The following is an 18,618-nucleotide window of genomic DNA, read 5'->3' as shown; positions in this document are numbered from 1 at the left end:
ATAATGACCATCATTGTGCTATACATATGACTAGTAAAGTTAATATGTATGTAATAAAGTTACTCGTTATTTTCTTTTTAAGATAGCGTTATCAACATTATCTCTTGCAATTTGATTGCCACTAGAGGGACATTTTATATAAACCTTATGCTGCTTCAAAAAGACATTGTTGCCCAGTGTGGAGATCAAAGTAGATCGTAGGTTTAATTACCGACGTACAGCTGTTGGTTATATACGAGGATATTGATTTTATAAAACTGTACATATCATAATCTTTTATTCAAGTCTCGCTTTATAATTCAGATATGTGTGTGATTTTACGAGCTTTAGGTCAGAAAAGATAATGAGCGAATAAATAACAATGTTAGTCTAGTGTTTTCTCTTATCCAAGTGTACAAGGTTGGTAAGAACGTGCAATGTGTATATTATTTGATACAATATATCATTTTTAATATTTAAAGTAGGACACTAAAATAAATATGTGATGGTCCTATAAGGTATAAAGATCCAACTAATATAGGATAATTTGTGAGGCGAATGAACATTTTCTCAAGTTAACCGAGCTTAAATTTGTTACATTTCGATGCAAGTGTCCTGAAATATTAATTTTTTCAGAATTTAGCAGATTCACATTATGAATGGTAGTGTATGTCATGGATTACAGTGATCTGTTTACCAATTTTAGGACCTCAATTATGACAAAAAAGTCATAAATAAAATTATTTTAAAATCAATTTTTTTTACGCAAGACGATCAACAAATTATATTATTATACCAGAAGAATTTTTGGACGATACCAACCTGATTCAAAATTCCGATATTAGAAACGGTACAGAGTAATTGATTTAGAAAAACAAATCATTCGGAAACTCATTCTTAGTTCAACAATGTAATTATCTTGTGTAAAACGCATACTTTCATAATGAGCTCAATTTTACTTTACAGTTGTGAATATGGTAAAATTCTTAATTAACATAGTTTTTATGTATCCATCCTTTCTTTTATTTATATAAATAATAACACAACAATAAATAGTAGTAAAATGCAAAACTATGAAATGATACTTTTGGTAATCTTTAATGTAATAAATTTGTAATTAGCTTCCAGGAGCTACTTTTCTTTTTAATGTCTGAAATAACATGTAATTTTCGTATAGTTATATTTATACCTACACCGCTCTAAAATGTGTTATTACTAGTAAGTACCTTAATGAATGCTTGATACGAAAGCATCGAACTTAATCGTGAATTACAAAGGCTAATGAATGTATGTATTTTGATAACATTCAGCGTCGGATGAAAAATAATGTGTGAATGAGTAAATTTTGTTAGCTATATACTTGTTGGTTGCCAAACAAATTGATGCAAGCAGGCGAACATTTTTTAAACATATCCAACAAATGATCGTTTAGCATGAGGTGTTTGTTATTTGATAGTAATTTGATAGTAAAAGTGGTTTGAGCTTTTGTATAAAAATCATCCCAGGCCTTAAATTTTCTGTTGGGTGTTTTCTCAGGAACGATAACACAATGAAAAGGTTCTCTGTCTCTGTCTCTGTCTCTCTCTCTCTGTCTCTGTATCTCTCTCTCTCTCTCTCTCTCTCTCTCTCTCTCAGATGAAAACAATTACTGTAAGATTTTGTATTGAACATTGTAAATATTTTCAGAATCTGCTATTTGTTGATGACCTTCGCTTTTCATGTTGCCGGAACTGCACATGAAACGCCTCAACAAGTGGTGACTAGATACAACAACTACAAGGCGATATGTAATGGACTTGGTTTTAAAAAAGTGCAATGCAAGGGTTTGAAAAATCTTTTTATATATAAATTTTGACTTTAGGATTTAATTATGATATAGATTATCAGGGGTCGGTATGACCTGTTGCACAATACAGAAGTAAGACATGTATACACTGTTTTGGCCTAACACTAAAAATCACACTACTTATTGATAGATGGATTCCATGCACAAATTCCACATATTATCAGCAGGTGTACGACTTATTATTAGAATATTGACATAACTATCCTTTTATCATTTTTGTTAATTATGGAAATCCCGCTTGCGCCCCAGCAAAACCCAATTTGAATTTGTTGGAGCGTACAATGTGAAACCGATTTGTTGTGTTATTACAGACAAACACACTAAAATATAAATATTTTAATCATTTTCATGTCCTTGGATTTCGTTTATAATAATTTAACTTTCATTTTTCTTCAGTAGATCCTAAAATTGATATTATTGCTTTCCAATCTACACTTACCAAGCATTTGGAAAACCTGAAGGCGAAAGAGACTGTGGTCTTTGATAAGGTTTTGTTAAACGAAGGAAACGCGTACGACAAGACTTCCGGTGTATTTACAGCACCGTCCGATGGCATTTATTCCTTTACATGGACAATATTAACAAAACATGGAAAATATTTTGTCTCTGAAATTGTGCAAAATGGCCAAAAAGTTGCATACAATAATTCCGATGGAAGGGGTCACGATGGATGGCCTATGTCAACCTCACATGCTAACATCAAAATGAAGAAAGGCGATGAAGTGTGGATCAGAACCAAGGACACCTCGGGGTACTATGCCCATGGTGATGATTGGTGTTGTTTTTCTGGAATAAAATTGTCTATAACGACATCAAAATAAAGCAACATGTTGAAAAATAAACGCAGTGAGGTATTTTTGTTCTTTCATTTGAAAATCAAATTTGACAATATACATTGACCTGCTACACTTATACTTATATTCTAGAAAAAGCAGAAGTCCAGGATGCCTTCCCTATTATTGAGTGCTGTTGTTTACCTTGTGTGAACTTGCTTAACCTTTCATAATCCTTGACTGCAACGTGATATACTTTTTGGTTAGCGTGTTCAACGTGACCTTACATATCACTGACCACCATTTATGCGAATATATTATCTCTTAGTTGAATGTACAACAGATTTAATTACTTATAGTTTATTATTATCGCAACTGGTAAGACATTTAGTGATATATAAACCCATGTGGTATATAAATAGGTCTTTTCCGACCTGATGAATTCAATTTACATCTCTAATTTATCAGTCCACCCATTACACTGATCTTTATTAATTAAAAAGACAGTGTTGCAAACCAGAACGAAATTCAATGGTACATGATGTAAAAACCGACGATATTGAGCCAAAAATTGCTATAGAAAAGACTAAAGATATTAACATTAATTAGGACGTGTCATTTCTATTCACTCTTATGATAAAATCATCAAAATCATTACATATTTTCTATTATTCATTAATTTATAGGGGGCTGTGTTCATGTTTCGGAGGGTCATCCTTCCCCGATCTGCAGTAACAACATATTTAGGGTTTTTTACAAGATCTTCTCCCAATTAACAAGAGATTTAAAACTATGAACCATTTATTTTTAAACTTGTTTAAAAATGACCTAACGTATTTGTTTCATCATATGCCTTACCACTGTTGCAAACATGGGGTAGTCCATGTATATACAACGCAGACTCAGGACCTAACATAATTGAGACAATGATGATCGTCTTCCACCTTGTCGACGGCAACAAGATGAAAACAAAACGGAGACATATGAAATAAAACCGCATAAACCACATAATTTAATTCCCAATTTTCAGCTCAGATGGCATACAAGTTAACAATCATTATGATTAGTCCTTAAAAAAAGATAAAGGAATCTTAATGTAAATTTGCTAACGGTTGATATTTTGAGGTACAAAATTATAATGTAGAGCGTTCTAAATCAAGCATTCTCTCAATACATTGTTAAACCAAATGAAAATACTGTTTTTAAGAAGACAAAATAATTACCTGGTTTTTTTCCAATCGTTTTGTATAAGAAGTAATAGTCTTTTAAATAAACTTGTTTCTTTCTTTTTTTGTCTCAGTTGAATGAATCTCCTGATAAACATGTCTAGCATTCCGTTAAAATAAAGTTGTATGGTACGTACGTAGCATCGACATGCGAAATGCAGTGCATGTTTTCTCAGCATTTTTGACAGAATTTGAAGTATATGGATTGTTTTCTCAAAAAAAAAACACTTAAAAGGAGCTAATTTGCTCCAGATGCTGTTGACATACGTCTGAATTGAAATTGAAGGAAAGGACGCACATATGACTCTCTCTCTCCCTCTCTCTCTCTCTCTCTCTCTCTCTCTCTCTCTCTCTCTCTCTATCTCTCTCTCTCCCCCCTCTCTCTCTCTCTCTCTCTCTCTCTCCTCTCTCTCTCTCTCTCTCTCTCTCTCTCTCTCTCTCTCTCTCTCTCTCTCTCTCTCTACTAATATCTATATTATATCTACTTTTTTACGTCAGATGTTTGTTATTGATCAGTGTCATGACAGACGCCCAACCTGGAACACCAGTTGGTAACCAGATACAATAGACCTACATCCACGCATACTTGAAAAGTTAAAAAAAAACATGCAACACTAACAATTTATATGATACATTTATGGATTATTTTATGTATTTTTTTAAATATTGGAAGAAATAAATTATAAGAATATAAGATAAACTTTGTTTGGGCACTTTTTATGAAGCCATACCCTCATTGCATCAATTCACCTGATGAAAAGTACACATTTGAACCCGAACAGTTTTGTTTTAATTTGACAAACCTGAATTTATCAGATGTGATCAAAAAGGAAATTGAAATATCCGCTAAGGTGTTATTAATCAAAGGGAAACAGTAAAATTACTGGATTACAGCTGGGGTTGGGGAAAATGCATTAAGAGATATCCAACACTTTGACCCATGGGCTTATTATGAGCCTAAAGAAGATGTACATACTGAAACCTAGGAATATATATATATCTGGAGAAAAAAAACTCGGTTTCACAGACAATTTTATAATGCAAATATCGTGATGTATTGTTGTTTAAACTAATTATGGGGCTGATGCAAATGTTTCTCAAATCTTTCTCAGAAGTAATACAATGCCGTCTTTTGAATAGGGGGCTTTGAAAACAGTCGCACGACAATGCATTTTTTGATACATGCATAAGTGTTAAGGAATCCTTAAAAAAGTATATTCCCAATGCATATCGCAGACTCCAGACCATTAGGTTCTAGAAGGGATCAAAATCCAAAACCAACAAAGGAATATAAAATGAAAAACTTCAGGGGCAGTCTCAACATAATTAGCAGTTGTTAAATTACTACTTCCTTGATGTTCTTAGAAATGACAAATATTCTTTTTTCGTTGTTATTTTAACATGTTTTTCAAGTCTGCATGATTGTTATGTGAAAAAAAATGCTTGCGTCATCAGCTCATATCACATCATCTTGTCTTAGCGACCATGACAAGGTTTTAAAAATGAGTATCACAAAAATAATGTAGTGAAAATAAAATAATAGTCAACGATCATCTGTTTTCAAAGTATAGATTATCACGTTATTTTACAATTGTGTGCGTGTAGATCTGCAAGGTTCTGAAATGTATGAAATGTTAAATATACTTCACCAAGGACTTTTTTGTATGTTTAAATCAAAGTCAAGGCATTTCGTTAAAAAGTATAAAGATCCGAAAGAAGAGATATTTCATATATATATATAAATATATATATATATATATATATATATATATATATATATATATATATATATATATATATATATATATATATATATATATATATATATATATATATATGATACATTGAAAAGCAATCAACCTTTTATATTCATTGTCAGTAAGTTGGATGAAATGAAAACACGTGAAATGGTTGCCAAAGAAATGAAAATATGGTAGCTAATAAATTTGCTCATTTAGACAGTGCGCCAACGAAGTTTACAAGATTGATATAAATAGGGGCAAAAATATCCAACAAATTATTTAAAGCGTGAGTAGTTGGTAATTTGATAATAACATTGCGGTATATACGTTTGAGCTATTCTATAAAAATCCAGCCAAGCCAAGTGATGGGAAGGTTTTTTTTTTATCAGGAAAGATAAAAGATATGACAAGGTAATAATACAATCCTTTTTGCTCTTTCATGAATGCCTTTACTACAAGTTTTTGTGATTTTAAATAACATTTCATATTTTCAGAATCTACTGAGCTTAGCTCTTCTTGTGGCGGGAAGTGCACATGAAACTCCTCACCAAGTGGTGACAAAATACAACAATTACAAGGCGATATGCAATGGAATGGGTTTTGAAAATTTGAGCTGCAAAGGTTTGTAATCCATTTAATTAACAGCCGTTTGTTTTATATCACAAAGGATCGGAAAACAATAAGTTCATGTTCAATATTTATATTTTGATTTTAGGATGTGTAGTTAAATATGACTAGGGTTTTCTATGAGACGTTTAACTGTGTAATCTAAGTGTCACCGTAAACTTTTATTTTTCCTAACAGTAAATTTGTCTAGTTAAGCTGTTGTAAAGTTTCCTGTCTTACTCCTCTTATTATATTATTTTTTTTAAAATTCAATTCGGGAAATTGACAGCAACAAGAATCATTCATTTCAAATCACCTTACAGCACTATAGTTATTTTTAAAATGATGGAGAATCCTTAACATGACCACGAAAAACATTAATAAAAATAATATACATTAATCGAATTCAAACCATTTCGTTTCTTTTTGTTTTATAATACACTGTATTTCTTCTTACTTTAATGTTGTATTTATAATTTTGAAATAGATCCTATTGCTTTCCAATCTACACTTACAAAGAATTTGGAAAACATGAAAAACGAAGAAACTGTTATCTTTGATAAGGTTTCACTAAACGAAGGAAACGCTTACGATAAGACTTCAGGAAAATTTACAGCTCTGTCCGATGGAATCTATTCTTTTTCGTGGACAACATTAACACCAGCGGGAAAACATTTTGTCACCGACATTGTTCGCAATGGAGAAACGATTACAAGAAACTATACTGATGGAAGGGGTCAGAACGGATTTGCTATGTCAACCTCAAATGCAAACATAAAAATGAAGAAAGGCGAAAAAGTATGGATTAGAACCCATGGAAACAATGGACATTTTGTCCATGGTAGTGGAGAATGGTCTTTCTTTTCTGGAGTTAAATTATAGCAACTCTATAACGATATCAAAATAAAGATTTTTGAAAAAACATTTCAAAAGTTTTGTATTTTCAAATCCTGAAACACAAAGAGATACCTCTTTCGACAAATATATCTTAATAAAATTGTTCATACTAAGACAGTTTTTATTTGGTTTGTATAAATGTTATGAATTAACTATCTCAATAATGAAAAGATGAAATTAATTCTTTTATTTACAAAAAGGTCAAATAAATGATTTCCAATAACGCTTTAATAGATAAATGACACAATGTGGCATAGATTTTGTTGATAAAGTAGATTAATCTTTGTGCATCATAACTTGTTTTGGTGAGGAACTGTAGTTAATAGCGTGACGATCCAAATTAAACATTTCCCATCTTCAGAAACAAGTAATTCAAGTCATTTTTCTAGATTTTAATATTGCAATGTATTATCAACAAATCAAACAAACAACTATGAAACTTAAAGCTTCATATGCCGAATTCAATGAATGATTTAAAAGAGAGGTATGTTTGTGTTTTTTATCGAACGACATGTACATGTACATATGTTATGACCTGCAAATTATAGAATTAGATTTAAATTCTTTAGATTTTAAATTCAAATAAATATTGTATTATACAAATTATTTAAAAGTGTTGATTATAATTTCCATTTTTCTACGTCCGGTACGGACTGTGAAGTCCCCTTTGAAATATTCATTATCGTTATTCGTTATGTGGCAAATCATTTCAGTGTCGTGATCGACAAGGGGCTATTGCATTTAAAGACAAAAGAAAAAAGAAAGAAAGAAGAAATGTTTAAGTCGAGGGTCCCCGGAAAGGTGTCATATTCATGTCTTGTGTGAAAACGGTTGTATACAAGTATGTCTATAGCAGCAGGACTGTAACTCCCGGTCTGTAAATAATCGGATGGAAGCCCGGGGAACCCAATTCCGTTCTTGTTACGGCTTGTTACGGTGTACACAATCTGGCACTAGTTTTGAACTGATTAACCTTATTTCCGAACACATTATGTGTTAATAATTGATTCCAAATCATTTCTCTGATATTTTACTACATTTATCGTCACGTTAATCGCCTATTGTAAAACTCCATCACCAGCTCCGTAAAGTGAAGTGGTGCAGTGTGTTTAAATGTTAAAAAAAATGGCAAAACCTGGTCTGTACGTGAATTTAATAACATTTATATTCTGATTTGTCCGTGGCTTGAAGCCCTGTTTATCGAATTGTCATAACCTGCAGTGATATAAAAAAAAACCTCACACACTGCACCGCATGCACGAATTAATCATTATGATATCAGACTCTAATTTCCAATAGGAGACGATTTGGTTGTTCCTTTTAGTTGGCGTACTGATGTACATGAACATAATTTTTAGTGAATTTAATTACTTTTTACAATCAATTTATAAATTTGTTTAGAGAAAAATGTTAATATATATAATAAAATGTTTTCTTTGATGATTCATGCGAGGTATGAAAAAAAGGTTTATGCTGACCTTTTCCTATTGACATGTTTGAGTTAATTGATTTCTTAGAATGTATTTAATTTTTGGTAAAACAATAAATTGTGATGAATCATTTTCAAAGCAAACAACACTCATAATGTCGCAATTTATCACATTGTTTCATTTATAACACACTTTTAATCTGACATTCTCTGCGTGCATTATTGTTAATAAATGATTACATTTCCTAGATTTTTCTTTACCATAAATAATATTATTCTGGTTAAAGCTGCATTGATTAGACAACGAGAAGGTTAAATTAGTAAATGTGTTTTGCCTGTGCTTTAATAGCAATAACAGCAAAAAAAATTCAGTAAATAAACACAAACAATCCCGAGACATATTAGATTAAACAGATAATACATTCATCGAGTCTTTAAAATGTTTAAAACCCTAGTAAATTCTAAAGTAGTTGTAGATTTTTTGGGGAAAATATTTCCACGAACAATAGCTAGCAACGGAAGGGATCGAGGTACTTCATCATCAAATGCAAACAGGCAAAATAGTGCGGATCAGACTTTTTGCACCTGGGAAAGTGGTTGGTGGTGGTGTTGTTAACCTGGTTTCCGTAAGATATTATATACCTTTTAACTGGCTATGAGAACGATATCAAGTTTATTGTCCCCAAGACAGCAACTATTTCACGAGGCGAAGCTGTTGAGAGGGGAGGGACAAAAAACTTGCTATGTCCGAATAGTCAGTAAATAGGTTTTTTAGTATACCTGTAATTATCGGCCATGCAGAATTCATTGATGATTAACACATAAGAGTTACTGGACTGAATTAATTGTAGCGATCGGATTACGTCAGCGGTGTTCCAAGTCTAAAAAGGAGGTTAATTGAATGCCGCAGGTGAATAGTTTCGAAAACTATTCACCATAGGCAGACAGCACGGAAACTACTTCTCGGTTACATAGAATAGCATACTTCTTCATTGTAATGTTGCACAGAAGGTATAATAAATGCATATACAAATCAGTATTTCTATTTAAATTAAGTATTCTAATTTCAAAAAACATATGTTGTATTTGTGTGAATTCCGAAATGTTTTCTTTAGTATTTAATGTGGTGATGAAAGAAAGGAGTGTTACAGAGAAATCACAGCATAAACATGTTTAGGTTATGGGGTAATTTGATCCCTACGGTCAAATTCGTATGATCTTTCGATGAAATGATATTTATTCCTGGTCTGCATTTCTTCCTCTCTGTCTTTCTATCTCAAACTTAAAGAAAGTGAGAGAATGCTATTTTTATTGCCGATCAGTCAGCTACACAGGAGGAAGAGTTTGTTCTCCCAATCGATAAAAGGTTTAATACAATTTTTTGTTTAGTAGCAGTCGGACATTAGTTCGTTATTATGGTATCTGCAGTTTGTTGTTTCAGTAAATATTAATTTGTTTCAAGCAAAATGAAGTACATGTAGTACCTGTCTCAGATGTTTGATGAGTGAATCGTAGATGCACATAATCATACAACTATATGTACTCTTCTGCTAATCGTTTGTGACACATCACGTACACTGAAGTTTGTACAGTGAATATTGCACAGACGTGTATTTGAATTTGTCGTACAATGTTCATTATTGTTCAACAATTCCAACTTGATAATTCGATGTAGACGAAGACGTACAGTCCACGTACACTCCACATCACTGATAATATTTATCCCAATATATCAGATGGTCACAATGTATATTATTTGCCTGAACGAATGGAGTCCACCGTTCTAAAAATCATCATGAAACATCACCACTGTGACCTATTACCAATTTATGTGGCCGCATCCGGATGCTTTAATAACAAAGTACATTGCACTCCATAGGGCAAGTAATTTGGATCTATATATATGCGTTTCTCAAATGTTTGGCAGCCAATTGCGGTGTTTTGATAAATAAATAATAAATATACATTACTACTTACAAATTTAATATATTTATACAGTTAGATGTTTAGAATATTGATAAATTCAATTTGTTGTAATAAAATACAAATTCAAAATTAATTAAAATTGCTGATTTTAGAATAATTTACAAAAAAGGTAATCTCTCTCTCTCTCTCTCTCTCTCTCTCTCTCTCTCTCTCTCTCTAACTCTCTCTTATCATATAATATTTCTAAGTTGTTGGGTTTTTTTAATATTTTAATTGTAAATTTGAAAATCATTTTCAGAATCTGCTATTTGATGATGAGTTTCGCTCTTCTTGTGGTGGTAACTGCGAATGAAACTCCACAACAAGTAGTGACAAGATACAACAACTACAAGGCGATATGTGATGGAATGGGTTTCCAAAATGTGCGCTGCAAAGGTTTGGAAAAACATTTCATTTTTAAATTTTGATTTTAAGATTAACGAAACATATGGTAGTATGTATAGTCAGGGTCTCCATGACCCTTAATTATTACTATGTAGAAACGTCATGGAAAGTCTTTCTTGTCCAATAGTAAAATTTCGCTATACAACTGACCGGGTACACAGCTTATTCTGCTAATTTTTTTTGATTGAAAGCTGCAAAGTACATGTACGTAATAAGAATTATTCGTTGCAACTTCCCGTTTAACACAAGTATTGATTGTTGAATTTTAAGCTCAGCCAGTAACACGTAAGTTGAGCAGACAGTCACGTCTGAGCAGGCTTTACCCAACATGTGCAATAGTACAAATGTTTTAATATTATACGTAAAACTCTATAAAGGCGATGTTTATAATTCATATTGAGAATTATGACATCCGTCTTTAACTGCTTCTATGTTCTTTTCCTTGAAACTATTTCAAATTTCCATTTATCCTCTTTTTTCCCCAAACAATATTTTATTTCTAATCCTAAAATAGATCCGATTGCTTTCCAATCTTCACTTACCAAGCAGTTGGAAAACCTGAAGAACCAAGAGACTGTGATCTTTGATAAAGTTTCGTTAAACGAAGGAAAGGCTTACGACAATGTCTCCGGAGTATTTACAGCACCGTTGGACGGAATATATTCATTTACATGGACAACGTTAACAAAAACTGGAAAATATTTCGTCACTGAAATCGTGCTGAATGGCAAAACAGTTGCATTAAATCATACTGATGGAAGGGGTCACGATGGAAATCCTATGTCAACCTCACATGCTAACATCAAAATGAAGAAAGGCGATAAGGTCTGGATCAGGACCCATGGCACCTATGGGCAGTTTGCCCATCCAAATTGGTGTTTCTTTTCTGGTTCAAAATTGTAGCACATCTCTAACGATACCAAAATAAAGCACTTGTAGCTTAACACATACAATTGTTTTGTATTTTTTAAATGCAAGATATATAGTCTTATAATGCATAGAAATTTGTGTGCTGACCAAATTATATAAGAAACAATTTATTTTATACTTATATCAATTGAACCATTTGAGCTGATTTGTTATTTAAAAATTTTCAAAAGTAACTCAAAAATGAAAATATGCAAATGGTTTTCGATATAAATGACCAAAAAATGACGAATAATGACACAATGTTACATACACTACTGGCTCTTAAAAGTACTGAAAGTGCCATTTTTTACTGATAATTTCTGATATTTACTGATATTGTACTGTTGGTGCTGAGAATTGCTGATATTTACTGATAATTTTACTGCTGTTACTGATAATTGCTGTTGGTTCTGATATTTACTGATATTTACTGATGCTTTTGCTGTGAGCTCTGATAATTACTGATATTTACTGAGATTTACTGTTGGTACTGAGAATTGCTTATAATTACTGAGAATATTTTAAGGCCCAAAACTTTGTATTTTAATTATTAAATAACACATATTTCAGATTTAAAACAATTTATTCAATTATATATTCTTAAGTTTTATATATATGATATTAAGCTTCTTTTGAACTTCGGAAACTCACAGATCACATTTTAGACAATATTAGAAAGCCGGTCAAAAATTGGTACTTAAACTTAAGGCAGACTCCACAAAAATTTTAATTTCTAAATGCGGTGGACATTTTTTTTTCAACAATGAAAAAACCCATAATTCTTAACATGATTATTTTTCTTTTGAAAATAGAGAGATACCCGGTTAGGACTTTATAATGTCTTTGAGGCTTTACTTCACAGAAAGATTCGCGAGGCAGTATCTGTGTATAGTATACATACTTTCAGCAGATCAAGAGGTTTGAATGTCGCAATTCAACCTTGTAAATTGTCAGTCTGGCACCTTGTGTATGACATTACGTAATATCCATATACAGAAATCCATGGTCTTGAGAATATTTATTCAAAGAGAAAAGTATTATTTTTATTGACAACAATATAAATAACGTATTAGAATGATTTTCATATTCATCATCTTATTTGTTCCGCATTCAATTGATTAAAAAAAGTTGGATAAATAATCTCTCTCTCTCTCTCTCTCTCTCTCTCTCTCTCTCCTACCATTTGCTGAAATCAAAATAGGTAACAATCGGCGAAGAATAATTTTTATTGTCCGACCTTACACTCTTTCTCTTTTAATACATATGTAATATATCTTCTGTTGCACGGCTAAGTAATGTTGTCATGATCTAGTTCTATTATTGTAAATCTGCCCACCCTGCTCTCTCTCTCTCTCTCTCTCTCTCTCTCTCTCTCTCTCTCTCTCTCTCTCTCTCTCTCTCTCTCTCTCTCTCTCTCTCTCTCTCTCTTGTTCGCATATATATTACCTAGTCCTAAAATTTGAGTTTCCAACTCAAAATGGCATAACGACATTAGCACGATAAAGTTCTATTTCAGCATCACAACCGCCATTTCAAACACAGATTTCGAGTGTAAACTTTCTAAGACTACAAAGAACACCAGCTTAATATAGTGAAAAAGTGTTACGGCTTATCATGCTTTAATTTTCTCTCTCTCTCTCTCTCTCTCTCTCTCTCTCTCTCTCTCTCTCTCTCTCTCTCACATCAGATAATCTATTATAACGTCTTTTGAGGCGTCAATGCAGAAAGGCATAAGCATGATTATGTCCCATTGCAGTAACATAACCACCGATTGCTTCAGCGATTTGATTGAAACACCCCCCCCTCTCTCTCTCTCTCTCTCTCTCTCTCTCTCTCTCTCTCTCTCTCTCATTAATTCTTTATTCATGCACTTGTATGCGGTTATATGACCAGCGGCTATATAATTTTGAAAATAAGACACACAATTTAACTGATTTTCCTTAATCTATGAACGCTTAGATATTTAATCTCCACGCCTAAAAGCAAGCAGAAAGAAATATTTTGTATGTCTGGGATTAAGAAAAACCTCAGAACTAACAGAGAGCACTCAGACTATACACACGACAGGGTGACCACGGCAAGGTGTGAAAATTGACCACCTGTGTATCTGTCTGGCAGTCGCTGAAAAGATTAATTTGTATGTCTGGGATCAAGAAAACCCTCAGAACTAACAGACAGCGCTCAGACTATACACACGCAAAGTGACCGTGGCAAGGTGTGAAAATTGACCACCTGTTTATATGTCTTGCAGCCTCAGAATAAACATAATAATAAATATAAATGGCCGGGAAATACAATGTGAAACAAAAGTGTTTGATTTTATTTTGAAAACAAAATTAGTGATTATGGCCGGGATAAAACATCAGATCTTTAGTTTATAATTATAAATATTTAACACGGTTCAATTAAAGAGTTGATTGTTCAAAATTTAGAATCATTAAATAGATGTTTATCAATTACATAAAGTGGTTAACATCTTTATAATGTTTTTTTTTTTACTATGGATTGTTCTATATATACAATGTAACACTGTAGTATCGAGTGGATTGGCGCACGGATATGGGATATATAGCAATTCTGCAATTTCTATATTCATTTATTTATGTGCTGAATTGTGTTAATCAGCTAAAATAAAACTTAGAACAAGAACAAACAGAAAAAATATGCATTGAAATAAATAAGCAGATTATAAGAAGAATTATCAAATCTAATTTTTGTGGTTGTAAAACAGAAGTTACTGTTGATAAAACTTTAGTTAGATCTTACATATTTCTTTTTAAAAAATGCCCGGTATTTGTTTACCGATAATTTTAAATAAATATAATTTGCATGTTACAGTACTTAAAATTAATCTCTTAAAAATCCCCTGTCTGTAATTCTCAGTAATTATCAGCAATTCTCAGTACCAACAGTAAATCTCAGTAAATATCAGTAATTATCAGAGCTCACAGCAAAAGCATCAGTAAATATCAGTAAATATCAGAACCAACAGCAATTATCAGTAACAGCAGTAAAAATATCAGTAAATATCAGCAATTCTCAGCACTAACAGTACAATATCAGTAAAGATCAGAAATTATCAGTAAAAAATGGCACTTTCAGTACTTTTTAGAGCCAGTAGTGATATATTATGTTAGGAATTTAATATTTCAGTTATAATTTAGCTCAAAAATAATGTCATCACTGTCACAAATATGGGAGATTATGACGGACTGTGTCATGTCCGGACTTAAAAGTCGCACTGTTCTTTGCAATGCAGACTCCTAAACCATGACATTAAACGATGATAATAATGATCGGCAAAGTCACGGAAACGCCTTGGAGATATACTATGAAAAATCGCATGCAATCTATATTGAAACTAAGAATCTTAAAGGGCCATGGTCACAAATTGAATCAAATTCTATTTTTCTATTTTTTTTTCTTTACAATGCTTAAGGAATGCATTTCTAAATATCAAATAAAATTTACGTAGAGTTATAAGCAATTATTTGTCATGTAAACGAGGCCCTGTCTTTGTTTACAAACTAAGTTTAATATACCAGTAACAATTCTTTTTTAAGCAGAATTATCTATCTTCATATTCATTTTAAGCATAAATTATAAATTTCCCAACCTTTGACAAATTCTTTTTAGGTCTAAAACTGGATTTGCTCTTCAACATTCAAAATGTTAACAAAAGCTTTGTTTAAATACCAAAGAATTGTAATCTCTGTAACTGGGATCGATTACTTTGAAAAGTGATTAAATATTTTCAAATACATTGCCAATTTTATCAATAAGTTGCAATCACAATTACATTGATTTTTTTTAATGTAATTATTCACTTTCAATTACACTTTTATAAATGCTATTAATTACATTTCAATTACTTTAGTTTTATTTTTCTAAATCTTGAGAACATATACATATATAAACAGCATTAAGATATACAAGGCTTTATGTACGGTAATGTTTTTAAAGGTTTTGGTTCAGTTTAATGATCATTTATAAATTTTTTGAAAATGTCTAAAATAATTTTCTTTAACATTAAATTCATCAAGTACAGTCATCCCGTGCATATTTTTTTTTTTACAATTTAATGCTATATTATGGTTTGCGATTTTAATGATATGCTATGAGATTTCAATGCAATGCTATGAGATTTGTATGCTATGCTATGAGAGACTTAATGATATGGTATGCTATGCTATTGTATACTATGAGATTTAAACAAAAACGCCTCCATACACAAAGGAGTTCTACCCCATCCCTGTTTGGTTGCCTATTAAAAAAGCCTTACTGGGACATTGTAAACATTAAAATCATTGTTGACCAAAATCGTAACCATGTTCCTTCAAAAATAAATATGGTTAATTCAACAAATGTTTTTAAAGATAGAAATGCTTTTCGTAAGTTTTATTAAATTACATGAACATAAGTTATAAACTGCACTTAAAGCAGTTTAACTCTTAGACAAACGCATTTAAAAGTCTATTGAACACAATTTCCAATTCTTTTTTAACGTTCTGGTCCAGATCGTGAAAGCCCCAATTTGATAATATTTATTTTGCAAGCTATTTCAGTGTCGTGATCGACATGTTGGTAGTGGGCTAATGCATTCGGAGACAAAGGGGAAAAACAAATAAGAAATGTCATTAAGACAAGGGTACCCCCGAAGGTTTAAAATTGACGTTCTATTTTTAATTATCAATTTTTCTGGTAATGTGTAAAAACAGCGGTCTACATGTCTGTAGCTAAATAATCTAAGAATTCAATTAATGCCAATGAATTGGAAATAATTAAAAAATATAGCTTATCATATTGATAAACGTCTGGTCTGGTTTCCAACAAATCAAAATTAGCGATTTAGACTTCAGCTCTATTGTCAGAGCAAGGAAAAACACAACACGAATGCATATTTTTAATTTTGACTTTAATTAATTATAAAATATACAGTTTATGTTCAAACGAGTTTGACAGATCTATTACATTCTGACTTGGTAGCACACCGACTGCACTGGGAGAAATATATGGTCGTGATTTTGATACAGTCCACCAATCAGTGAACAGTATTACAGTTCTCATAAAAAAACATGGGCGAGTATTTCACAGAGTTCTATTACTTCTGAAGAACATTTTTCTTTGTTTGTATAGAATGTTTTTTTTTAAGTTGCAGAGATTAGGAAAATCTATTTCAAATTTTAAAACAATAATATTGTAAATGTATGTAATCACAACTCATGAGTAAGTCAACCAACTGTAATCCACAGATTCTCTTCTTCCTCTACACCTAATACATGTACTTCTTAAACAAATCAATTGATTACCAGAATTAAAAGCAATCAACACTTTTTTTTCTCATAACAAAAAAGGTAATAAACAAAGAATTGCACTTTAACAACAACTGTCTCTCTGGTAGGAATACAAGTCTTAAATCCTCACCAAAACATGTAACTCCTCTGCAATTCTTAATATACAGTGTACATTTACTTGTACTTGTAAAAATTTCAACATATGTAAACCTATTTTTTACCTTGTTTAAAAGCCACATTTTTAGTTCAAAGTGAAAAAAGACCATAGACAGAAATCAATTTCAAAAATCAAATTGAACCATCAAATGGTATCCGTCAATATTGAGTGCAATTATATCATTTGATACACAATGATGAAAATGATGACAATGAAGATGAAGATTGATGAGAGGAATGTCATTTGTACAATAAATTCAGCTGCTTATCAAAATTGGTAAAAACAGAAATAAAACTTCTCTCAAGAACTTTAACATGATAAAAACATTGAAGCAAAAAATGAGAATATCCTCATTAGGTTTAGAGATGATAACCAAGAACATTGAGTTTTTCTAGTCCTGTACATAACTGTACTATCATCAACAAGCGGCATTCCCTATTCTGTTGTTATGGTTTTTCATTTTAATCCTCGGATTTCTATTTCTTTGCCTGGACAGCTCCAACTAGTTGAGGTCTACAGGAAAGAAATTACAACATCATCTCGTTTTTCTAATCTCTACACAAACTGATTGGGGCATAATTTATACCACATTTTACATATAGTCATGTAAAATAAATATTTTGATAATATTTTAATAAGTACTCTGCTTAAACAGTACCTTTAGGTTAATTACGTAGGACTTCTTCCACAAATACACATTGTAGAAATTTATTTTTCAAATTATTACAAATTGATCTGGAAGTTATTTGATTACACTGACTACCAGCAAATAGTCTGATCTTTCCGACCATCTCTGATTTAAACTGAAGAAAAACTTAAACTAGCAAACAGAATTTCATCCCAAATCTTCATTTGAGTTTGAAGTAATTGATTGATATCAAACCCTGTCTGTAAGATGAATATAAAACAACTCCTTGCCTACCCCCTCCTACAGTTCTCTTCTGGGCAGCTGGACTCTTGGCATCTGGGGCAAAATATGAAATCATATAAAATGTACATCTAAATAAACAAAATGTTCATCTCTATCATAAATGCTCTAAAATAAAAACAATACTCACTGTGGTTTCATTGAAAATTACAGTTTCTTGGATGCAAAAGTTTCCTAATTTTGATCCTTTTTTAATACAATATGTTATCAGAATTTGCTTTTCAATGAATATTAAATTCATGGATCAACTGAACAAAGAAATCCATGAAAAATGGTATTCATCAAATATTGATAAAACCACAGTATTAGCCCAATCCTTTCAATACATGCTTTGTATTCTCAATATTTCACACCAAAAAATATAAAAATAACAAGTTGCTATTTGCAGAGAAATGTATCTTAATTGTTTTTGTTTTCCTTACATCCAAACTAATACAAAAAGACTTAATATCTGAATTAACC

General features: G+C 31.6%; 3 protein-coding genes across 3 annotated transcripts; all 3 read left to right on the top strand.

Annotated features, from left to right (window-relative positions):
* Nucleotides 1–1,510: 1,510 nt before the first annotated feature.
* Nucleotides 1,511–2,646, top strand: LOC128160963 (heavy metal-binding protein HIP-like). The gene is made up of 3 exons (XM_052824242.1): nt 1,511–1,536; nt 1,666–1,802; nt 2,225–2,646. The coding sequence occupies exons 1-3, from the start codon at nt 1,529–1,531 to the stop codon at nt 2,644–2,646; spliced, it is 567 nt and encodes a 188-aa protein (XP_052680202.1). The 5' UTR covers nt 1,511–1,528.
* A 6-nt stretch (nt 2,647–2,652) lies between these two features.
* On the top strand, nt 2,653–7,063 carry LOC128160962 (complement C1q tumor necrosis factor-related protein 2-like). Its single transcript, XM_052824241.1, has 3 exons — nt 2,653–2,676; nt 6,061–6,187; nt 6,660–7,063. The coding sequence occupies exons 1-3, from the start codon at nt 2,653–2,655 to the stop codon at nt 7,052–7,054; spliced, it is 546 nt and encodes a 181-aa protein (XP_052680201.1). The 3' UTR covers nt 7,055–7,063.
* A 3,675-nt stretch (nt 7,064–10,738) lies between these two features.
* On the top strand, nt 10,739–11,812 carry LOC128160507 (heavy metal-binding protein HIP-like). The gene is made up of 2 exons (XM_052823839.1): nt 10,739–10,859; nt 11,371–11,812. The coding sequence occupies exons 1-2, from the start codon at nt 10,739–10,741 to the stop codon at nt 11,769–11,771; spliced, it is 522 nt and encodes a 173-aa protein (XP_052679799.1). The 3' UTR covers nt 11,772–11,812.
* Nucleotides 11,813–18,618: the final 6,806 nt, after the last annotated feature.

The sequence above is a fragment of the Crassostrea angulata genome, chromosome 8, assembly GCF_025612915.1.
Source record: "Crassostrea angulata isolate pt1a10 chromosome 8, ASM2561291v2, whole genome shotgun sequence".
Taxonomy (NCBI): domain Eukaryota; kingdom Metazoa; phylum Mollusca; class Bivalvia; order Ostreida; family Ostreidae; genus Magallana; species Magallana angulata.
Note: the sequence above shows the minus strand (reverse complement) of the source record. Positions and strands in the feature narration are given on the sequence as shown.